At 39.5% G+C, this 26,302-nt stretch overlaps 1 protein-coding gene across 3 annotated transcripts in view; it reads right to left on the reverse strand.

Moving 5' to 3' along the window:
* Positions 1-26,302, reverse strand: part of cdk14 (cyclin dependent kinase 14) — a 158,189-nt gene that overhangs the window by 126,560 nt on the left and 5,327 nt on the right. Inside the window, exon 2 of one of the 3 annotated variants that reach the window (XM_014473923.2) lies at positions 25,862-25,893. In XM_014473923.2, the coding sequence (XP_014329409.2) occupies positions 25,862-25,893 (32 nt within the window). Of the gene's footprint in view, positions 1-689; positions 807-25,861; positions 25,894-26,302 lie in introns of those variants that run through there. The other 2 variants (XM_005812599.2, XM_023330709.1) reach the window with 2 other exon arrangements.

Below are 26,302 nucleotides of genomic sequence, written 5' to 3' on the forward strand. Positions count from 1 at the left end.
ACAGTACCCAAAATTCCATTCCTGTGGGCTTGGAAAACAGAGGAGTGTGTTGCAAATTTGCTTGAAGCAAGATGACATATTGTAGAGTGAGCAGAAAAATGCTGCAACCAGGCATCCCGTCCATTAGCCTAGTCAACATCAGCACCCATTTCACCACCGTAACATAAAATGCTTCCTATAAGTGCAGAAGAGATGGTGGCGGCAGGGAAGTGGGGCTGACAGAGCTGACGTTATTCCAGGCAAAAAGGGAACACTGACACTTTGCTGCATGAGCTGCAGAGACATACACAAAGAGGCACAAACTACCGTCCCCTTTTTCTTGCAACTTCCTTCCTATCCACAGAGTGTCTCATCACATCCTCCTCAGGTGCTCCATCCACAACCAAGCTGGCAAGCTAGCATGACAACCCATCATCAACCTCTGGAAGACAAACCTCTACACACATGTATCATACATGTATGCAGAATCTGCTTGTATCTAAGCTACAAATGCACATTTGCCAACATGCTTGCACATCTGCGAATCGCCTCGTACAGTATGACGTGTGTGTGTGATGTGTCTGGGGAATACCATTCACACTCGTTCACACACACGCGCGCAGAAGGGTTGTATTCGTAGCAAGGAAAGAAATGGAACTGGGATCATGGATGTAGGACACAATCAGCACCAATCTCAGTCTCCCTCTTACCTTCCAGGAGGAAACAGCTCACCTGGATGCCTCTGAAGCACAGACAGATTGCATTCAGGCCAACCTCTCTCCCTGCAAACCAGCTCAAAACATCTCCCTCCCTCCCTTCTCTCTCATACACACACACACTCTCTCCCCTCTCTCTCTTCCTCTCCCTTCGCAAGCTGGAAATGACAAGATTGTACTATAAGCAGAGGGGTGGGAGTAAAATCTAAGGCAGCTGAAGGAGACTGCGTTGTTTCTGGCCGACCGCCCCGGGTGACTGTGAGCTTGCGACTAATAAGGGATGGAGGTAAGGTGGCGGTGGGATGGGGATGCATTTCATGCAGCAGAGTGAGGAAAAAAGCTCAGCAGAGACAATGTTCTTGAAACCCAGAGAGCCCCTGCTCTGCTCTGAAATGGTACAGCCCAGAGGAGTTTAAGGAAGTAGACAGCATCAGCTATCAGTTTATAACACAATCCTCTGTGAATCTGAGATCAGCTACAGTAAGGGAAGGTGAGCCGTGTTGGGTAACTGGGTTACCTCTGATCAAATGTAAAAGCTCCGGATCTGGCCAGTCCACAGCTTTCACTGCTGTTAAATGATGCTTTAAACCAGCACAGACTGCATTTGTCCTGCAGTATATCATATCTTTGCAAAGCAGTTCTTGCCTCTATCAGCTGTTCTCTTATTTATAGCTATGGGTGATTATTTCTTTATTATGACATACATAACTATTCCAAAAGAATGCAATAAAAAGTGCAATGTATTTCTTGTCAATTATATATCTGCTACATACCTGGCTGTCCAGGCTCTGTCTGAATGTGACATTGGCTGCAGAAGTAGAAGAATTCCCATGCTCAACATGAAGAGGAGTTCCTTATGGCTGTTGTATCACCAGCTCACTCCCCATCATCCTTTCATTCTGTGATCAAAGTTCTTTACACCTCATGATCAACTGAAAGGTGCCAGCACACAATGGAGTGGGTTGAAGTTAAGTAACCAATATTACACTCTTGTTGCATGATCTATCCATCAATCCATCCATCCATCCATCCATCCATCCATCCATCCATCCATCCATCCATCCATCCATCTATTTTCTAACTCCCTTGTCTAATGGGGTTGGGAGCGGTGCTGGTGCCTATCTCCAACTAACGTTCCGGGCGAGAGGCGGGTTACACCCTGGACAGGTTGCCAGTCTGTCGCAGGGCAACACAGAGACAGACTGGACAAACAACCATGCATACACACACACACCTAGGAAGAATTTAGAAAGACCAATTAGCCTGACAGTCATGTTTTTGGACTGTGGGAAGAAGCCGGAGTACCTGGAGAGAACCCATGCATGCACAGGGAGAACATGCAAGCTCCATGCAGAAAGACCCTGGGCCAGGAATCGAACCCAGGACCTTCTTGCTGTAAGGGAACAGTGCTACCAACTGCACCACTGTGCAGCCCCGATCTATCCATCCTAAAACAAATATGAATGATTACAGGTGATGGAGAACTGCAGACTAGGTGTGTTGTGATGCACAGCAAAGACAACAGCATCTGTTTAGTCCAAGACTTCCCATAGAATGGAGACATCCTTTCTGAGAAGTATGCTGAACATGTTCACGGTTATTTGGACAGCATGAATGAGGATCACAACTCAGAGCTCAGCGCTGAGAAATCACACAGGTGAAGCCTGCAAGTTGTTGGCCACGCCCCTTTGATTCCACAATCACGGCTACATGATGTGAAAGCTCACACAACCTACAGCGATGGTCCGATATGAACATTTGGGCAGATATTGATATTTACTATTATTCCATATATTGTATATAGTATACATATTTCACTACCCGTTTGATACCTTGACAGAAACAACCACATGATGATCTCACCACTGCTTCTCTGCTTCAGTTAGTCTTCCCACAGTCCTGTGCATCATGACTCACATCACTGTCACATGACCAAACAAACGTCACATAACTAACATCCTTCCGGAACGCCTCCAGACAAAAACCAATAAATAAATATTGGTTGTTAATATCTGGCCATTTTTATTTATCGGAGCCATACTAACATGTGAAAAATTACCAGTATTGGTCAATACCAATATTACCGACGATATTTGCATCCTTAATTACTTTGTATGTTAAAGGACAAACATGTGTAATGAAGGGTGTCTGTCTTCATGTTCATTGTAAAGCCATGATGTCTGTTTGAGGCTCCTATTTGAAGAAAGAAAGGAATTATTTGTTGAGACATACTACTAAAGTTGATTAATATAAAACTGCTAGTTGTGTTGGTGGATGACAGTCAGACAAAAATGTAGTAATAAAAACCTGAACATCCAGATGCTGTAGAAGTAAACTTAAGTGATTAAATCTAATCACCTTAATTCCTTTGCTTCTTAGTCCACTTCCACTAAATGCTGAATCACATTTTCACTGAAGTGACCTTTATTAGCAACATGTAAGCATCATCTCTCTTACCAGTCTGCAGCGATATACGTCCGTACAGGGACAGTTAAATATATACAGTAGCATTATTTGATTGTGTTGTGCAACACTCCTTTCAAGCCTCTGTGACATGAACTCAGAGTCATCAGTTGTAGTCACTGAAACATGTTTTTTTAACGTTAGTTACAAGTTTGTTACTATTGAATTGTTGAAAAAGGAATCACTATGATTTATCCAATAAAACACCTTCTTCTTGTTTTCCGTATCATTAAAGCTTCAACCCTGTAGCTCTCTGCATAGGTTCAGCTCTAAAACAAATAGGAGGAATATGTTATTCAAAGCTCTTCATTAATAATTCATCCTGAAATAAACAGAAATGTCACATTCTGTTTGATCTAACCATTGAAGCTAAAACATCCTCCTTATTTTGGAGCTTTGTGTAGTACACAATTCATTCTTTACATCTTACATATACATTGATGTCAACATTTGCAACATTTTTACCAGCAGCACTGTAATACATTACATTACACAATTACATACAATGCCTAAGCCACTTTTACGGACTGAGGTACATTAATCAAACTTACAAACAAAATATCAAATTTTGGAGATGGCTGTTTGCAGTCCTTTTTCGTTGAAAATAATAAGTTCCCTCACATCAACATTTGATGAAATGACACTTTGTGTTGCCTGGTTGATTGATTAAAAAAGAAAGTTGTACAAATATCTTTCTCATTATTTAGACATTTGGCAGATAAATGTAGTGTTGTTAATCCTAACTGACCTGAACATATCAGGACCCTTGCTGTTTGCCTGCTGTGAAGTTGGACTTGAAGACAACATCTGGTTCTGTTCTGGTGACCTCTGTGGAATGTCTGGAGATCATTGTGCAAAGATGAATTCTTCATTAAATAAAGAAAGTTATGGATAACCCGGAGCATCTTCTTCATCAGACACAACAGTGTGTCTCCAGTCTGAGGCTTTTCCAGAGCTACTGTAGCACTGACTGCTACAGGACATTCTTCCAGCCATCGACAACAACTCTGAAGAAAACTGGACAGTTTGAGTTGCTGCAGTTATTAATTACTCTTTGGAATTAATATTATGTATATTTGAATTGAATCATATTGAATTGGTCTAATATATAATATATGTCATGTGATTTAATAAGAAAAACTAGTAATATGCCTTTCTATACACTGTAAATGTGTTTTCAGCTGTAATAGCAGGCATGTAAAATATAATTTGTTAGAGGAGAAATGAAGGAGCAATGTGTCCCAAAATACATTAAGAGTTAAGCTGTTTTACCGTCTGCCACACAAACACAATACAGTAATCTATGTTATCAGTGCCTGAAGGAGGAAAACCTGACTCCCACAGAATGTCACACTCTGTCACGCTCCACAAGAGAAATCTAGCACACACATTTCCTTTCATGTTTGTTTTTTTTCACACTAAGTTACCAGTTTTCCTATTTTCCCATTGCTCCTGCTCTCTTTGAAATGGAGTGCCTTGATGGACAGGCCGGTTGCTACAGGAACCACACCATGCCTCTTGCATTAGAGTGAGGCATTAAGGTGTGAAATCCAAAATAAGATTGGATTTAGATTGGACCTAAACTGGAGTCAATTTCCAAGCCAGGACAAACAGTAATCAGTTGAAACCATGACATGTGCAGTGGAGGCCATTTGCATTTTAACAAGATTAAAACTCCACAAACACACAGTGTGTACATCCCCAGTCCTCAGCTGCAGTTTATGAATATATGGGTCAGCTGTAGTCAAGATGCTCAGTTGGAGATGGAGATCATATATTCCACATAATACACAAAGCAGTACACACACACTTTTTAATATGTAAATTGAACAAAAAAAGCCCATTCCCCACCTTTCCCGGTGGGAATTAAACCAAAGACTTTCTTGCTGCAAGGCAGCAGTGCTGCCTACTGCTTCACTGTGCAGACCAAATTCAGTTCAGTAGAATACATTCATAAAGCAGAAAGTAAAACCAGAACTCATCCAAGGGCACTTGAAATAAAACAAAGCAGAAAATTGAAATCATATCATGTTTTATATTCACATTCATCCCAACTACTGCAATAAGTTCATGTTGATCCTGTTGAGAAGCAATTCCAAACAATCAGGTTCAGGCCAATCAATACACCGTAGTAAACCAAAATGTTCAGTCGACTGCAAGTTAATACAGAGCTCATATCACTACACAACAATACCAACACAACACCAATTATTTTTATTAAGTTTGATACATCATAAAACATGTAATCATCAGGTATTTTAGTGGTTTTTCCTATGATTTATTTTGTTAAGACATAGGATGGTATTTGTCCAAATTTTATAGGTGTCTACAAAATACTTTAATTAACATAATAAACCAGAATAATAAAAAAAAACTAGTGTGTAAAAAAGCAAGTCAAAACAAAATCTCTTTGAGAAACTACCAGACAAACATAAAATAAAATTTCAAGAGGGAATCTGTAACCAAAGTATCAATCTTACCACACTAACATCAATACATTACTGGGTATTAATAATCAATATTTTGGATCATTCTGCTCACCCCTACTTCACTCTGATCCAATCCCAAATCTAAGAATGAACCAAACTTTGCCACTTAATGTTCACAAGGAAAAAACCTGTTCCAACTATGAATCAATGTCTTCCACACCGTCATTAAACTGCAGCAACAGTGTGGATCCGTATTTGTTTGTTACTGTATGCTCTGATGGATTTACTGTATATCCAAAATAAGACATTTTTTATATATTTTTTTCTTCATCACAATATATCCCACAAAACATCATGGTGACCCTTCTTGTCTACATTTCTCCTCCTCCCCCTCTATCCTGAGAATGAACAGAGGGACAAGTCTCCGTTCAACAGGAGTACGCCTGCAGCAAGCCAGACCCAGGATGGACAGACATCTGAAAGGACAGACATCTGGAGATACTGATATTTGCTAATCATTTTTAGTGCATTTGATTCCCAACACTGCTGGCCCCCGACTGGGAGGACATCTCACACTGCTTCTGCATGACGGCTTGGTTTCTGCTAAATTTATAAAATAATGAATCAGTTTCTTTTTTTAGCTGCTGTTGCAAATATGCATTTATGGTTCAATTTATTTCTATCCAATTTATTAAATTAAATATGTATTACTGAATAGTTTTTACCAAATCTGGAATTTTATTTCACTCAGAAACTCTAATAGAAAATGGGGAAATAATACGCAAACAGCAACTTTGTTCATCAGAACTCCCTCTAATGATGCAGTCGGCACATAGAAAAAGAAAGTCTGTACATAGGCAATAAACCACACAGTCCAACCACTGAAATGTTGCCTCATTAAACAGAGGCCACACTGTGGGAGACCCATATTGATTCATCCATCAAAGACTAATTTCAGTGGTATTTGCTCCTTTATTTGGCAACCTGGTGCTCTGATGTGGACTTGGGTCAATTAAGTTCAGCCGAATATTTGCTCCCCCAGCCCACCGCCCCCTCTGCCCTGCTGAACCTGACAGACCTCAGCTTGGTCTGTTTGAAATCTGATCCTGTTACAGGTGTTGGGTTCAATTCAACTCAACAGATGGGTCAACAGAAGGTCTGCTCTGGGGTCTCCCACAGGTCCTCTCACTGGGTTTTCTCTTTTATAACAAAACATTTGAGCTGAAAGACAATAGACTCACATTAGCAGAAGAAATGATTATTTCCCTTCATGCAGAAAAGGAAACCTTTTGTCTTTTGTGTGTCTTGATGAGCACAAGCATGTTCACGTAATGTAGACATTCATCTCTGCATCCATCTCCTTTGCTGTGGCAGCATACATTTTTTTTTTACTTCTTCACATATTTTATATTTCATGGTGCATCTGCATAATGCAGTTTCCTTGTAAGGTTTTAAAGGGGAGTCTGTTTTCGTTGCTGCTTTCATTTAGTTCGTCTGCAGCCAAGATAAATCAGGGTCTTCGTGAACAAGAAAACACAGTTTATATTAAAGACTTAAATTATACCGTTCAAACTGTGTTGCCCAGTTGAGAAATTAAAAGGTAACACTCAGGTAAAGTGTACTCTTCTTAAAAGGTACAAAAAGTTACTAAATTATGAAAAAAAACTGTCTTTGTCACTGTTGTCAAATTGCATTTAATTATGTTTCTATATTCTGTATTTCTTTTTTTAAATACATTTTTTTAAACCATAAATTGCTTTATTTCCACCTTTAATGTTTCCTGTTTCCATTTACCGTATTTTCCGCACTATAAGGCGCACCACATTATAAGGCGCACCTTCAATGAATGGCCTATTTTAAAACGTTTTTCATATAGAAGGCGCACCGCATTATAAGGCGCATAGAATAGACGCTACAGTAGAGGCTGGGGTTACGTTATGCATCCATTAGATGGAACTGCGCTAAAGGGAGTGTCAACAAAATAGTCAGATAGGTCAGTCAAACTTTATTAATAGATTACAAACCAGCGTTCTGGAAACTCCGTTCACTCCCAAAATGAATAAACAGCTGTTTGATTATTTTCCCTGAGGTAAAGTAAGTGACGTGGTATTTTCATGACACAGTTTATCTTTTAACAACAGCAAGGTATAACATATAGTGGAGGGGAACTTTTCCTCGATTCAACAAACACGTAAAAAACTGTCTGATACTGTTACGGTAAATCTAACGTTAGTGCAATCACAATATATATCCACTTCTGCACCATTGACTCGTTCATGTTAAATTCTCCCGCTGCTGCTCTATTCCCGTGTTCTACTGCGTGACTGATCGCCTTGAGCTTAAACTCTGCGTCGTAAGCGTGACTCTTAATAGGAGCCATTTTGAGGTCTTTACACAAAACCCAGCATGCACCGCGCGCTTCTTCTTCTAAGGGGGAAAATGAAGTCGGCGGCTGCTTACCGTAGTTGCGAGACCTGTTGTGACTCAATGTTGGTCCATATATAAGGTGCACCGGATTATAAGGGGTACTCTCGGCTTTTGAGAAAATTGAAGGTTTTTAGGTGCGCCTTATAGTGCGGAAAATATGGTACTCCCCTCCAGTTTTCATTTGAGACTTGTGTGTATTTGTTACCATTATGTCCTTTTTATCATGTAAGTAGAGGAAGAAAAAGCAATTGGCTTCAAGAATCATCCCCCCAAAAATTGGCAGCACATATCAGGGTTCAGTTAGGCTGATGTCAAAATAATCGGAATCGGCCTTAAATGCCAGAATCAATCCATCTCTGGTGCTTAAATCAACTGCGCTGAGTGATGGCTTGTTAACATAACTAAGGTAGAGAGGGTGGTACCAAAGCCTAATTTCATAGTTTGAGCAAAAGGACTTTCCAGTTAAATTTAGAAAACTTAAATTATGCTGGAAAGCCTTGAGAATAATAATATATTTTTCTAATTCTTATTAAAACTGCAGCAGTAAATGGTTAAAACTGGTTCTCTTCTGAAGCTCTGCTTGTACAAGGGATATATTAGCCTAAAAAGGTCAACAGCACCATGAGTGATTTATGGATCTGTCACTCTAATGACTTTATCATGCAATAGATTGATAACTATATCACTGTGACAGGCCTTGTGCTGTATCATCCTGTCATTGTGGCCCACACATGAAGCTCCTGTCTGAGTGTTCAGACCTGCCGGTCCCCGGCGCCGCTCTGCCAGAAAACTTCCATATTATAACGAGAGTTCAACATGATCGCAAAAAGTGAGATGAGAGCAGCCGTCTGCCTGGGGCAGCTGTTAAAATGCGTGCAGCGTGTTCACACTCCGAGGTGCGCCGCATCATACCCCATGCTGCCTCCGCTCATAATTGGCTGTCCACCCTGCATGAGTCCGGAAACTTGTGAAACACATTCAATCCCAGATTTTCATAGGGTGCAAAGCGAAGCATGAGCTGATGCGACGCGGGATGTGTGTGTTTGTTCCAGTTGCTGTTGTTGACCTTGACTCACTCCCCTCCCCACCTCAGAGTCCCCTGCCCACACTACAAACCCAGCTCAGAGCCAGCACCTACCTTTCTGAGAAAAGATCCAATCGACTGACAAGGACAGAAGCGAATAATGCCGCAGAAGCACCAGACCCACTTAATGCTGGCCATGGCGGAGAGCACAGTGACCCAGTGAGGATGCAGCTGCTGCTCTTAACACTCCAGCTGTTTAGGTGGCTTTCTGGGTCTGTGTCTGTTTGTGTGCGCATGTGTGCTTGTGCATGTTCAGTGATATTCACACCCCTTCCTGGCCTATATTCCCTCTGAGCTCAGAGTGTGTGTGTGTGTCTCTGCTTCAGGGGTCCAGACCCTGCAGATGGCCTCCCTCCATCGCCCTCACTGTTATTCTGCAGCTCATTTCACATCGGCTGCCGCATGGAGCCAAATGGATCAATAGATGAGCAAAATACATCACGATAACAAAACAGTGAGCAGGTGAAGGGATGGGGAAAAACAGCCTTGCTAATTGATAGAACAGCAGGTTGGGTCAGAGGGGCGCTAGCCTGTGGATGATTCTTCACAGCGGAGTTCTGAACGTCTGTCATTTGCTCGCTGTCAGGGATAAACCGCCGCTTTGTGCAGCTGACCAGCTTCAGAATGCAAATCAACAGGATGACACGACACAAGCTCATGGGACAGACAGGGCTGCTGCAGAATTTAAAGAAGCACTATAATCCCTATTCATCTCTAAGCACATGCCTTCAGCTCCCCAGATTACTGTTCACATTATACCGCCGCAGACCTGCACAAAGTGCCAAAGTCTCAGAGTGTGTGCTGCTGCGCAAATGTGGCTTCTGAAGCTCCACTGACCTTGGCATGACTCTTATCTACACACAGTCTGGCAAGCTTTAGAAACTAAGCAGAAGGAGTCTAGAATAAAAGCTGTGGTGGCTAAGAGAAATGTCTCAGAGACTTGACCAGTAAGTCCCTCTGTGTTAAGGTGTGAGACAAAAATCCAGGCCATGTTGGAGCAGCAATGATGACAGCAGAGTGGGAAGACTGGAGCTTTCCACTCCACTGCCAGCAGATGGCAATGAGTCCACTATAGGCTGCTGTCACTATTGTCTTCAACAGCCATGCATATATATCTACCTTAACTCTAACGACCTGTCCAGGGTGTACCCCACCTCTCACCCGAAACATTCGCTGGTCATTGGCACCAACACCCCCCTCCCCCAACTCCACTAGGGACAAGACTGTGCAGAAAATGGATGAATATATATATATATATATATATATATATATATATATATATATATATATATATATATATATATATATATATATATATATATATATATATATATATATATATATATATATATATATATATACACACACATATACACACCGTGTTCCATTATTATGTAAGTTATATTTTCTTCCATTTTCTTAAATGGTCAATGCAAATGATGGTCAGTATAATTTTCAAGTCATGAACTACTACAGTATAAATCTAATTTTACTGAACAAAGCTCCCCATGAGAACAGTCTTTTTTTCAAAAATAAAAAACTCAAAATTCACTGTTCCAAATTATTATGCACAGCAGATTTTCTAAACATTTTATGGATTATTAAGAACTGCAAACGGTCATTCTTTGAATGTGCAGCATTAAGTGGTCACATGTACTAAAATCAAAAGCTAATTTCAATCAAAAACATCTTAACAGACCAAGTTACATGTTAACATTGGACCTCTTCTTTGATATCACAGCACAATTCTTGCATCCATTGAACTTGTGAGTTTGTGGAAAATTTCCGCTTGAATTTCTTTGCAGGATGTCAGAATATCTTCCCAGAGCTGCTGGTTTGATATGAACTGCATTAAACCCTCAGATCTTCTGCTTGAGGAAACTCCAAAGGTTCTCAATAGGGTTGAGGTCAGAGGAGGATGGTGACCAAACCATGAGTGTCTCCCCTTTTATGCCCATAGTAGCCAATGACACAGTGGTATTCCTTGCAGCATGAGATGGTGTATTGTCATGCATGAAGATGATTTTGCTACTGAAGGTACGGCTCTTCTTTTTGAACCATGAAAGAAAGTGATCAGTCAGAAAGTCCATTTACTTTGCTGAGATCATTTTCACACCTTTGGGGACTCTGAAGCACAACAAAAGATGTAATCTTTATGACACTTAAATCCAATTTCCATAATAATTTGGAACACGGTGTACATATACATACTGTATATATATTTAATGGATGTTAAGTCAAGCAGCAAGGAGTTTTTCACATGTTGAGTATTGTTTTACCTGCAAATGCATCCTTTGCTACAAATAATTAAACTTTCACTAAAGCAATGCTGATATAAAATTTTGGGCAATAAATTGCTTATTTTCTGCTTTAAAAAAGGAATTGAATTATTTGTTTATTTGTATTTTTATATGTTAATACAGTGTAAGACAAGCTTAAGCAGTTATAAATCTGCAGAATGTTCCAATTTTTTTATCCGATTAGCTGATTATTGGTGGAATACTTGATTACAAAAATAATCATTAGTTGGAGCCTTACACAGAATATGTTACACATGACTGCACGGTTTCCTGGAATTGATATTAGTTATTTTGCACATTTTGTTATCACTAAAAGTACATTTAACATTAAACTTTCATTTTACATAAAATACGTATGAACGTAGATTCGTAGATAAATTAATGTATTTTATATATGTTCATTTTTAGGCAGGAGACAATGGACTGTTGGATGCGTACAGTATATAGTAATGAGGGTTACGAGTTAAAACAAAAAACTGAATGAACACACTTTACCATGGTAACTCATCCCAAATCATGACAGGTTTGAGCCGATGTCTGCATTTTAAACAGCTCTCCATTTAGACGAGAACGAGCCTTGGGTGGTGGTAATCTGTTGAATGACAAAGTGCTTTATCTAGAGTTAGATAAGGGATGGTTGGAACCTCACACAGTTAGCAATTCAGTCTCTGGGGATAAAATAAATCCTTTGTTGCCAACCCAGATTCAGCCAGGCAGCCTGTCAACAAAGCAACTCTTTCAAGCTCGCTGCAAAAGGAAAAGAAAAAGCAGAAACCAAAATAGTGATATGGGAGCCTCACTTGTCTATGGGCTCTAACTGCTCAGGTGTTTAGTGTGACAACATTCATTTCCATTTTGGTGGAACAGAAGAATGAAGCAATTTGCATTTTAAGTTAAAAAACACACCATCTGGAGTATAAAGTGAATGGTTCGATAAAAATCCCAGATTTAGAGTTCTGTGTCCTGAATATGATTCCCCTAGAAGGTTAACTGGACATAACAAGCAACTAGAAAGACCTGCACAAAAATTCTCTATAAGACTGAGATCAGGTCTTTGTGATGACTGTCTAAAATTGGCTGGATGGGGCGAGTTACTGTCCATTAGGAAGACCAATCTGTGACAAAGCTTTTGCTTCCTGGCTGATTTCTTTTGACTTTTCCATCTAGTTTATACTCGTGTGTAATTGCTCCCAAGGATGAACCGGACTGGTGCAGCTCCATGATTTTCTTCTTGACATTTTGTCTGATTTGTTTTGACTTTCCAATTGTGTCAAACAAGAAAGCACTGTGGCCTTAAAACACTCCCACAGCTGAGCCTGCAGTTAGCTGGAATCTGTCATCAGAAGTTTCCAAAGCAGAATCATCATCAGAAATTGTATATACATCATTGAACAAATCTCTGACATATTCTTTCTCTCATTACTGTGGCAGTTAGCAAATAATTGACCCAAAAACAAGTTTGGTCTGATTAAAATTCAGATGTTGAGAGAACATCTGAATGTCTTTTTATTCAGTATAGCAAAATTTCTGATTTCAACTGTATATAACACCCAGCATGTGTAACCTTCTAAAAGTTGTTAAATTAGCAGTAAGTTTTGGAAAGCAGTCTCGAGAATTGCCAGCAGGTGTTCTATTACCTATAAAATATTCAGACTTTGACATTTTTCTGTCGTATCTGTTACATATTGTGTGACGCAGAGGTTCAGGAGCTGATTTTATTCTTGTTTCTTTGATTCGAATGTAGTTTGAATGAGGAGCCTGAGTGGGCAGCAGTTAGCTGCTTTAATACAGGAACCAGCTGCTGGTCATTTAATCACCGGCATCAACAGGAGCAAGAAGCGCCTCCAGCTCTGTGTAGCTACCTGCCACCTACACCTGCATCCATCTTACTCTGCATAAACTCCCTGCTCTTTCACAGCATCACATTAATGAAACAATACTGATATTGAAAAGAAACAAGTCAACAGAACAGACTTGGTGCCATGGCAGAAAGTTTATTCTGACTTCTAGTTCTGCAATGTGTATTTCCATCTCAAAAAGATGAGTTAAGGCAGCACATCCACCCAACATTTACCCCAGTGGAATCAGGCCACACAGCAAATCTACATGAACTGTGAGGAACCTATGAAAATGAAAATCTAGCAAGACACACAACTACAAGATGTAACTCTGTGTATTTAGCTCCAGTGATAATTGCTGATTCAGAATTTGCAGATTTTCCTGTGGAACGTAACTACAAAATATCCACGGAAATTTTCCAATTAGATATTTTTGGTAGATCATATGCAAAATGTACAACATTTTATATGTCACTCATAGTTTTTATCACTTCACGTTAAACTGTGGAACAGACTGGTTTCCTCTACATGTGCAGAAGTTTGTGAATCTATATTTGTTTTATTCAGTGTGATAATTAATTTCAAAGAAATAGTGTTGAGGAAAAATATTTTGCAAAGCATGTTAACTTGTCTATTATTTAAGTTAATTATTGGAAATTATTTTGTTTAATCCCAGAGTGAAAGTAAAACCAAGATTTAATTGCTGAAGTCCTTAAACATTACAGTTTAGTAAATTGTTTATATTGAGTCAGTCTGAGACTACTGTAATTTAGCATAGTAGTCTAATTTCTTATATAGTCATTTGAATATATAAGAAATATCATACCTTATATATGTATGATATTTATAATATATACCAATCAATCAAATATTTTTGAGTTATTTTAAAGCTTTGGAGAGAATGTGGTACAACATACTACAGATTTGGATGTTGGTTTATTTGAAATCTGCAACAAACTTCCAGAAAACTGTAAAACAGCTGAAACACTGACTTCCTTTAAATCTCAACTAAAGATCCAGCTGTTTAGAGTTGTATTTGAAACATAATCAATTACAAATTTAAAGATGGCACTTGACTTAATGTAATGTTTTGATTGATTGATTGATTGATTGATTGATTGATTGATTGATTGATTGATTGATTGATTGATTGATTGATTGATTGATTGATTGATTGATTGATTGATTGATTGATTGATTGATTGATTGATTGATTGATTGATTGATTGATTGAAGACACTGGAATGTCTGGACATTTTATTGGAGACTGAAGTATAGGAATTGGAGCCCAGGTGGTCCGCCCAGGGAGCCAAACAGGCTAGGACCACCTCTGTAAGGGTCTTAGCCTGAGTGGTGTCTCAATGACAGACAATGTGAGCAGCCTCTGAGCTTCAGCTTTAAGACAAACAGCAAATGGAGCTTTTGAAGCAGATCATTTCTTAGTAGATTGCAGAGAAGTTTGAGATAGAACAGATTCTGAACTTCTTCTGTAAGTGATGCTCACACAGAACACAGAGAACATCATAGGGCATCACCAGTGTGTCGTACTGTAGCTGTCTGTCAGGCAGGTTATGTATAATAATCTGTATGTGTGTGTGTGGTTTAGCATATTGCTGGCTTTATTGGTGAATTCTGATTGGCTAGACTGCTAAGAGAGGAGATCATCGTTTGGTAATATGGAGAAATTTTTAAAAGAGATTATAAGATTAAACTTTTAACGACTCATAAAACTGCTTGACTCTGTAGTTTTAATGGCTTGCAATTACCTTATCACACATTTACAAAAGTTCATTTAAAAGCCCAGGATGAACACCGTAGCTTATCAGTAGAGTATTTTTTGTCTCCCTGTCAGTTACAGTCTGCAGTCAATAAATCCAACTCAATGTTCGCTTGAGTTCCAACTCAATTCCATTTCTCTCCATCTAAAACCGTCCTGCTTCCTCTAAAAACCTCCTCAGTCTATGGCTGGGGACAAACTGCTCAAGCAAATCTTTCACAAACACAAAAAGGTAGGCACAAACACTCACACACCATGACCAAACCATGAACCCTTTCTCTAATAGCTGTGGAAGCAGCATCAAATATTTCAGACAATATTCGGACAAGGAGACGAGTTATGTCTCTCCAAAGGTCAAAAGTGATCTTTTTATTCTTTTTTTTCTCTCACATAAGGACCTTTTATTAAAGGTAATATTTAGCCTGGCATTTAACGCCAACATCAATTCTCATGGTCCAGCACAAGTCTGGCAATAATAGGAGTATAACGGCCAAAGCTGACCCGAACTAATCAATACTGATCTTTTTATCTGTGTTCACTGTATGATGGGTTTTATTAGACAACAATCAATTATGGGGTGACGTCACATTCATCATAGTTTGAATTGGTGGAGAAACATGAAATTATGAACATAAATTGTAAACAAAATCCTGTATTCTCTCAATTTGACGATAACGGCAGAAAACTGAAACCTTTAGAAGTCGGTTGCTCCCTGACAAGGAAAGACAAGTTTCCAGTTCAAAGGCATCATGAATCTGATGATGTCAGTAAGCTTTACAAGTCATCAAAAAAAAGTCACACATAGATATTTTAAACAACCAATGTGACCTTTTGTATCACTGTACGTGACTGAAACCAGTCAAGTACAGTGAGTTTCAGATAGAGCCATGTCTGCCTCCATGCTTCCTGTTCGAAATGATAAAACACAGACTAGACCTGAACTGGAGTAACTGCAGCAGCTTTAAATTGGACATGTTTAGTTTTTGCGACATAACTGTTCAAAAATAGTTTATAATATTTTATTATAAGGAAATTAAATTAAATGTTGTCATAACTCATATCATCCAAATCATTGTGGATGGTGATGTAGGTAGGAATGATCTCTGGTACCACTCAGAATATGAAGAAACCTTTGACTAAATGCTGTTGCTGTATGTCTGTCATGACTGTCATGGCATGCTAACAGCTCAATTTCCAGCAGCAGACACGATATTCCATAGCAACATGTTCTGGATGACACCGTCCAGGGAAGCTCTGCTATTCAACCTCAGTTGCTTTTGTTGCTCCACTTTAAATCTCTGTTTGGTTGTTTGAATTGAGAGGCAGACAGAGATGTTGGAGTAGGGGATATAATTTGTGCCTGTTAAAATCAGTGGAAGAGATGGTTTGAACTTCCTTGTTCTCTCTCTGCTGAAACTGATGATATTTCTGAAAATACTGAACCAAACAGAAACTGCAGTTTTTGGAATGTACATCTTTAAAGTTCAATCTTATCTCACAGAGCATACCTCCTACTAGGTATGTATGCCATTCTTCTACTACCCTCAAAGTGAGGTAACTTTTCCTTCACAGCAATTAGTGATATTAAGACTATGTCCCTCATATTCATCAAGAGGGACAACCTATAAGCCTGCATGAGAGCAGCTAATATATTCAACTGTAATTCTCCCTTTAATGCTAGAGACACCATTGATATAATTTATTCCCTTTGTGAAATGAAAAACACGTGCCTGAAGGAAAACAATAGGATTTTATGACTTATCAGAAGATACAGGCATGAATTTAAAGCCACAGGATTCTCCAACAAAAAAATCATTGTGTCAATTTATCAAAGACTCTAGTATGAAAGCATGATAATACTGCACTTGCTTATTTAAAGCTGTCAGGTTCCTTGGGTGTGTAGAGCATTCCTCTATCTTAGCGCCAGCAGGAGTTTAGACGGTTAGTCTTACTTCACCTGAAATCTGCAAGGGTAATGAGCAATCTGCATGACTGCCAGCCGAGCCTCCAAAACCCACGACACAACTGGCAGGCTGCTTAACAGCTATATCCTGTTCCATTAACCGTCACATGACTCGTCTCCAGAAATCATCTCCTGCCATCATTTTTTGTGTGCCGCCCAGTCAGGGTCCATTTCCTGCCTGCACACACCAACAACATTGAACCTGGGAGCATATGGAGGAGCACTACAGCCGTCACCATGATGGATGCCGGATCACGTCCATAGCCATCGTCCCTGCATGCTTTGCGACGGACGCCCACCAAGCTGGTTCCTCATCTTTATTTCCATTTTAATACCTCAGCAGTATTTAACCCATTAGGTTTCCTTCGGGGACGATTAGTGGAGGGTTAATTAAAGATGTGATTAGTTGTCTAGCAATGTATAATGGGAAGCTATCCCTGCTCCAGTGTTAACCCATGGGTCTTCACATTGACCATAAAGACTGAAAGAAGTGTTACTAATTTACACATATACGCCAATCCTCACATTGCAGGCAATGGGAAGATGAAACTAAAACCAAAATTAAATTAGTTGTCAATATGAACTCTACTCCATCGGAAAGGTGAGAGCCGAATGAGTGCATTTAAGGTTAAAGGTTGTCCAGCTTTGCCGTCGTCCTCAGACAGAGAAATCCTCTGAGCCAGCCCTCACAGGCTAGCGCTCACCGATAAGCCAGCAGCTGTCACAAATCAGACTGACGGAGCCAAAAAACACGGCCAACGGCAACAACTTGAACTGTGACAGTCAGTCAGGCTTAGCCACTATGGTGGGAGTCATATGGAGACGCACACATGTGCAGCACTCACAGTTAATGAGTTCACTGAAGCTAAAAGGCTTTTAGCTAAGTTTGGGTCCATGGCACAGATAGCAGTTTGTCATATTTATTCTAATCCCAGCATCCCGAAACGTTCCAGCTTTCGGTGATTGGCTGTAGAAGAGCACGGTTTCTCAGTCAGAAATGGACGTCTCAAGGTTTTGATTTAACAGAAAATTTCATTCGGTTAAAAAACCCCCGACAAGACTCAAATTAGCTTAGATGGACGAAAGTCTGACACAAGATGTGAGGGGACAAAAAGGCCACAAACTCCATGACTTTGTGTAATATAAGATATGTCAAGCATGTAAACATGGTACCAAGAGAGGCACTCTAACCATAGCCGTCAAGCACTCTTGTCACTTCTAAACAGTATTTTTTGTAGAAATGAACCCCAAAAAGCAGTGGTGTCCAATTATGCAGTGGTTCTTTTAGTGAAGCTCTGACTCTTGTCACGTCTGGTTGAGAACATTTCTGCATATATGAATGCAGAAGTTAGACAAAACCATAGTGGGTACCAATGCAGTGATGAAAAAATACTGGAATTGGTGAATCTGATGTCATTTTTAATATAAAGGTTCAATAGTGGCCGGAAACAGTGCATGTGTGCAGAAACACACATGCACTGCAACATACTTTTGTGTGATTATATAAGTATGTTGAAAATTCACACTGAGGAGAAAAAATCACTACACTGACAGAAACCACAAACACCAGATGAAGTAAGGAACTCCTCTAGCAAGTTTTAAGCAATTTGAAATTGATTTTAAATAATCCAGAGATTATTTTGTTGATATAATAAAATATTTGAAAATTAAATTGGGTTTCATTTTCATCTGCTAATCTTTAAAAGGTTCAGACTTTAACTTTGCTCATTCTACACTGTCGTCTATCTTATTGCAATGTGACTTTCCAAAAGGTTACTAAGCAGGGCCCAACGCTACAGTGACTAACAACAAAGCTAAGATTGCTTGCTCAGTAAATTTATGAATTATATCTCAAATAGCCCATATAACACATGCTAAATCAGCAGTTTTATTACGAAACCTCATAACTTTAGGCCATTTGATCATTTCTACTGTGTGCACAAAATAACGTGAGTAAACATAAAAAGAGTTTTTAGATCACCACATTAATTAAACATTAAAAATCCTTTCCAAACCAGTCTGGCCACTAAGTTAAACTATTGTTTTCTCTTTCTCCAGCTATCCATCATCTACAGTCATTGCTAACATTAACTCTTTTTTTCTTGTCCTCACTTGGCCTGGCTGTGAGATCTTCCTGGGTAAGTCCAGTAACTTTATCTTATTTTCCTGGCCCTGTCTTCAATGTTTGACCCTGTTTGACTCCCCCTCTCTCTAGACAAAGCGATGGAAGATGACATTGCTCTAACTGACAGTTTGTGCCATTTTTATCCTATACTTTCTCATGATTCAGCCATAAAAATAATTCATGGCAGTAATGGTCTCCTTATGGGAGTTCCAAGGCCAAAGCCACTGCTGACCAAACAGAACATGAAGACCAGTCTCATATTTACCAAAAACACATGTTGATGATCCCCAAGACTTTTGGGAAAATATTCTGTAAACTGATGAGACAAAAGTGGAACATTTTGTGTTTCATTCTGTGCATCCTGTGATGCACAGAATGCATCACAGGATGCACACTGAACAAACAGAATTTCAGAACAAGAGCATGATACCAACATCCTAATATGGTGGTGTAATAAATTATGAATACGATTCATTCCATCTGTCAGACACTGACACTTTCTCACCACAGGCCTGATAGAAGGCATCCAGCGCCTGACACAGGGTCAAACATACATCTTAGACAGTTGTTTATGGACAATAAGATGAAGACTGTAAAGCAAACCAGCAGAAAAAAAATCAAGTTTATTCCTGTTTTTAATCAAATTTGGGCATCACATGATGGCAATAGCTGACTTGTGTTATCATGGAAGCAGACAATGAAACATGGTGTAAAGTAATTATACCCTGCTTGCTGTGATTATTGCCACACACTCCATGTTTGCTTGTAACCTATAAAACTTCCCAGGACTGTAATATGAACAGAAACGAGGAAACAGAGAAGACAGTCTCTATGGAGCTTCTTCTGATGGTTGGAGGTGTTGGCTAGCAGACTGACGTCAAACAGCCGACAGCAATGTCTCCATCTCAGAGCGACAGTCAAGTTTTGATAACAGAACAAACCTAAAGTGACACAGCAGACTGTAGAGGCTCCCTGTCATTCAGTACTGTGGGGACCCAACAATACCATCATATCAAAGGGCCAAGTCAGAGAGGTGTCCCTGAGCCATCGCTGTCAGCATGCAACCTAGATAAAATTAAAATAAAAAAAAACCAGGCCTATTTTCATTACTTGAAGCTGCACAGTGGTGTAGTTGACAGAACTGTTGTCTTGCAGCAAGAAGGTCCTGGGTTCAAAACCCAGACCGGTTTCTTTCTTTGCATGGAGTTCTGCATGGGTTCATCCCCGGTTCCAAAGACATGAATGTTAGGTTGACAGGGATTTTGAAGCTGCGCATTAGTGTGTGTGTGAAAAGCTGATTGTCATGTGTGTCTCTGTACCACTGCGATGCGATGGAAGTGCTGAACCCCGTATCTCATATTAAAATGCAAGTGTTTACAGTAGAGTGATCAGTGGTCATTTCAGTGAAGGGTGAGGTGATGATCAGCTATGGAAACTCTTGTTCTCATTCCTGCTGTTGCTGTTTGACTGTACTGCCTATCTAAATAAGAAATATTGTGGATGTTCACTTCTGCTATAGTGGTAATGTGGATTCCACTGTGGGTAATAATCCAGAATAAGGTATATTTTTGACTGAACTATTTTAATTCACCATATTGGATGTTCTAAGTATTTCAGAGGGGTCTGAAGTATTTTGCAAATAGGCTCCACTGCAGTTACTTTATTTTTGAAATGGCTTCACATTGAGCTTTCTCGCCACATTCAGGCCCACAGAGTGGGACAAACTGACCTCCCTTTGTCTCAAAGTCATCGTTAAACTCTTCCCTTTCAATAGTAATCACAATCCTCTTAGCACATCTGATCTCTCACTATCATTCCAGATGACCTTAGAGCCCCGCATGATGAAACTTAAAAACCTGAGCTGCAGGGCTGATAAAAACTGGGCCCCAAATGTTTACAACAGGGCGAGCGGCACAGAACCGTAATGTTCCACAGCAAGGTGAGCGGCTCCTGGGTGGGGGTCACAAACACTCTTATCACGACTGAGGGGGAAGCTCTAATCAACACCACAAAGTGTTGAGCGCTGCAGGTTAAACTGCCTCCAAACCACCTCCACCCCTCTCACACTTTGATCAGAGCGCTTTTATCTCTGTTGATTCACGGGCCGATAAGTTGGAGAGCTGCTCTCTCTTGCTTTCCCCCCTCTCACTCAATACCTTATTGGATTCGTGTCAAGGTTTCCATCCATACAGCACATTAAAGCTTGTGGATCTTCTGAACATGAAGCAGATAATGCTTTAATCAACAGCTTTTTCTTTGTCATTTCAGAGGCCCCTACCAGCACTCTGCAATTATTGCTATTTTCAAAGCTGTCAAACTAAACATCTGAAGTTGATCCAGAAAGGAATAAATTAAAAGAAAGCTTTTGCTCTTCATTCCATCTATGCATGTTTATGCTCTGTTGGGAAATACTACAGGCAGGAATTTGCAGGAATTTCTAACATGTGGAGCCTCTTTCCTATTATATGAATATAAATGCAGCTTTTGTCAAAGAACTTTATTGAATAAACATCGTCATAAAGACCTAAGCATTTCAGTTTCAGTGGAATGGTTTAGATTGCTGGATATACTGTTGTAGAATGTCCTAGTCAAGCTGAAGAGTCAAATCTTTTTATAAATCCATGGCAAGACTGAAAATCTACTTTTACAGATGCTCTCTGTCTAATCTGACTGAGGTTGAGCTGATTTACCACAGAAAATCAGAGATGTGCCATTTGTCTCCACATCATACAGTAGCAGCATCTCTGTTACTGAGTTGCCCAAAACACAGAGATTAATACTCACCAAAAGTCAAGTTTGAAGACTAAACTTAAGTCTTGTGCTAATATACCATTGAAACGGTTGTCTAAATAATGTTTATCTACATTTGTATGAGAAATTATGAAAAAGTCTGGTTTGATATAATCCTGCTGCAAATGCAGAAGGAACATTAGGATTAAAGACTCATGCTGGGACACAAACTAATGAGAGCAGCAAGAAGCTTGAAGCAGAAGAGCTGTTTTTTTGTTGTTGTTTTGTTTTGCTTTGTTGGTTTTTTAAAGAAAATATTCTCCAGAATTTATAGGATCAGGTGATACAGTTTTGTTTCTAAAGGATTATCTGAGAACCTGAGGTAATTAAAGAACAAAAATTGCTACATCAATTTTTGATCATGACACAGTACACAAGAAATTATGCAGCTCCCTTTAGAATGAGAATCTAATTGGAGCGAGACAAAGGCAGAATGGAGAGGGACATCAGACTAACGGAGACACAAAGGAACAAATGTCCAAAGATGACTGGTGAGAAAATCATTTACCATAAAAGATTCTCTAAGCTAACAAGAAATCTGCCAATGGGAAATTATTTGGATACACTTAGTGACAGGTCATAAAAACAGACATCTAGAAGGGGAACCTGGCCCAGCACAGGGTTTGATATTTGTGTTTAAATGGAATGACTGAATGTTTAAGACTGTTGGAGTCAATAATAAATCGCTGCCAGCAGAGCAAGGCACAACGTATTAACGTGTCTGTTCCTCATCATTCACAGATCCACAGAGCATCCTGCCTGTGCATCGCTTGTGCCGGCCCAGATTCCCCCTAGGTCTGGGGCCGGTAACACATATAAAATGAGAAATTTATTTTTCACTTGTTCTACAAGGACATCTACTGAATAGAAATTGTAGTAGCTTGTGTTTGTTCTGTCTGCTAAATGTGGATGTCCTGCAGTCCGATCGAATGGTCATGAGTCCAGGAAGTGGAGGTGAGCCAGAGCTGCTTTCTGTCTGGCTCCCATGCAGTTAAATCCCAACATCTTCATGTATTGTGGCTGCGGTCTGTCATGTTGCAGAACAGGAAGACAGCTTTCCCCCCTCGGATTCTTCACATTCTTCTTCAGCATTGAGTCCCATTTATAGCAAATGGTCAAGCTAATTCCCATGCTACCGACTTCTACAAAAGGTCTGTTTCACTGCAGAAGTCCCCTCATGAACAGCAACACAGACTACACAGTCCAAATCATTTCAGGGAATTGTCCAATGATATGTGAGTATTCATGGCTGTTTGCCAAGAAAAATAAAGACATTGGTGGGAAGGGAAGAAATTAGAAAGCAGCATGGTCCAATCAGAAGTCCTGGAAAACATGCCGTATTTTTAACACGTTCCAGTTTGAGTTCATTTCACTCAAGTTTTTAATTCAACTTATCCCAAGTAATTCCACAGACACTTAAAGAATTGCATTCATATTTCAGCAATCCAGATTGGGAAAAAAAAAACAAAAAAAAAAAAAAACATCTGTTTGACCTTAATGTAAATGTAATAGTTACTGGTGATGACGAGGCTCAGCAGTGCTCCGCCACTTCCTGCCTATTAATTTTCCATCCATGCAGACATTTTGTATTCATACTATTAAGCCATGTTGTCAGTTTTTGTTAGAAGTTCAGCATGTTCATGAACTGTGGACATAAACTGTAATAACAATGCTGTTATCTTAAGTGTAAATCAATTAAATTGTATGTCATTGTCTAAAAAACTTTGTGCTGCTCCCAGTCTGAGCTCACAGAGTGATGGTGAATTATGATGAGCAGATTATAACCTCTAATCCACCCCAAACGTTTCTGTCTTTCCATATTGGGAGATCATATTTAGTGGAGTTCCAAAGGAGCAATTCATTCCAGTTGACCAGGTCAGGCAGAAACATCCCCCTGGTGGCCATAAGCTGATGCATCGTCAGAACCAACGTGAACTTAATTATTTTGTGAAATTACCAAAAGTGTGAAGACACAAAAAGCAAGCCGACAATTTAACCAGCGTCTGGTGGAGTTTTTTGCATAGATGAGGTCTGTTTGTAGAACAAACACAACAAGAAAACAATATTAATTTGTCATTTGTAAATGCAGCCCAGCATGCATGTGTGTACAATGATATTCATGAAATCAGCTAATTATTAAAATATAAATATATATATATTTATTCCAGTAACTCCATCACTTGGTAAAGCGTTATGTAGGTTAATTACAGATAGACTGATGTTTTCAAGTCTTTTATTTGTTGATTATGAGGATTTTCTGATTATGGCTAATAAAACCTGGAATATAAAAAAATAATATTACGGTATATCAAACCAAAAAAAAAAATATATATATATATTTTATAGAGATATGTGAACTTAACTGAAAAATATGATTCGTGTCTGATTCAAGATTATTTTCAAAAAGATATTTTTAATCTGTCTCACCATATGATCATGTTTATTTTAGGGGAAAAAAATATAATAACTCATGCAGATGTAATAACTGCCTCAAATTCAGATGAAACAAAATGCATCATCAGTCGAAGTCAGGAAAAGAGGAAAAACACAAAGGAAGGCAGAACTAGAACGTGTTCCTGAAGCAGTTCTGTGTCAGCTTGTTGCTCGATGGCTCCAGGTTTCAGCTGAACGGTTTTACATCTGCATCTGCCTAACAGAACAAATAAAGCAACCACACAGTAACAACACATTGCATGCAACCTCAACACAAAGACTGCTGCCGTCTTATCACTTATTCATCAGGCAGCATCCCTGCAGACCATGAACTGGAAGAGTTCCAAACTGGAGAAGCCATGTGTCTGCTGAGGAGCAGGGGCAGCACTTCAGGAAGCCGTCTGCAGCAACCCAGCAATGCTGAGCTGCACCTAAACATAAGCCAGGCATGAATACCTTGGAAGGACAAACATGGCATCCCAGCAGTCTGAGAGCCACTGACTGCCTCATCAAGAAGCTGACTATCACACTGGAGATGAGGCAGAATGTGGGAGAAATCAATCCAGGCCTGCAATGTCAGACCAGCTCAGGCCTGCTGGCTCAGTAAGAATCAGGAAAAACTGAGACTGAAGCGATTTCCCTTATTTTCACACAAAACAGAAGAATTGAACTGTGTTATTGTAAAACAACACACACACCAAGCAGCTTTTAGATTTGTTTTTTTTCCATCAGGAAAAATGAAAACGTAGCCAAAAAAAAACAAAAAACTTTTTTATTTATAAAACGTTTCTCGCTAGGATGAGGTGATTTTTTTTGGCCATATCAATATTGGTTTGATCAACCAGATGTTCCCACTGGCGCAAACCATGAAAAGTAGTGGGAGGATTATGGCACAGCATGTTTGTTAATGACTCATGACATTAAATTTTTTTTTCATGTGTGATTTTAATTTCCATCTATCCATCCATTTTCTTGGGTCGGGTCGCGGGGGTAGCAGCTTCAGAAGGGAAGGGTTTCTTATAACGGAAACACCACAATTGCTAAATTGTGTTTTTGTTTTAGCTTAGCAGAATAATGACACAGTTTTGTGCAGATTTGTAATGGAAATACAGCTAATGTGAGCAGGGGAATATTCCAAAAAGATCCTGAGCTAATTGAATTGTTTGAAACAGAACAAGCAGGGAAAACTCAAGAGTTCCCATGAAGGAAACTAATACAATACATTTCCATCAGTCCTGAGAGCAGAGCCAGTCTGGTTTGGCGTCTCACTTGGCAGGCCAAAGCAGTCTTGTGATGGTGACTGACCCAGAGGGATGTCTCTGAGATGAGAGCTGAATATATTACACACCATATGCACCAAGTTCCCACAGGATCCACAGGGAACTGAGAAAAATCAACCGCACTGCAGTCCTTCATGACAACATCTGGCCAATGAGACCTTGAAAAATCATTTCAGGCAAACACATCGCTACAGCCCAGACCTGAAACCGGGCCAGGGATGGCACTCGCTCCCCAAACCTCTACGATTTCAACCTACCTCATCAAAGCTGCTGTCTTCCTTCTTGAAAGCTGCAAGGAAAAACAGAGAAAACACAAATTAGATGCTAACTGGACTGACAGCAGAATCAGCTTAAAAAGCATAAACACACATTAGTAAGACATCACATTCCTGAAAACAAAAGTGACTGCTATATCACACGTGTGTTATATCTGAAACCTGTTATTCAGCGTAAGAAATTACACAAAAGCTTTGTTCCTTCTAAGTGGCATTAAATCAGACAAAACATTTTCTGTCTTAGGTCAGTTAGAAATACTGACATTGCTTCTATTTCTGACTGTTGGAATAATTATTTTTATGTAATGAACTAGTTAATTTTTTATTTTAGAAGTTTATATACATTTCCTTGTGTTGATTCGAGCGCATTGTGAAGAGATTTTGATAAATGGAGACAATACCCGTATGCCAAACATATTCCAC

Source organism: Xiphophorus maculatus, chromosome 3, assembly GCF_002775205.1.
Source record: "Xiphophorus maculatus strain JP 163 A chromosome 3, X_maculatus-5.0-male, whole genome shotgun sequence".
Taxonomy (NCBI): Eukaryota; Metazoa; Chordata; class Actinopteri; order Cyprinodontiformes; family Poeciliidae; genus Xiphophorus; species Xiphophorus maculatus.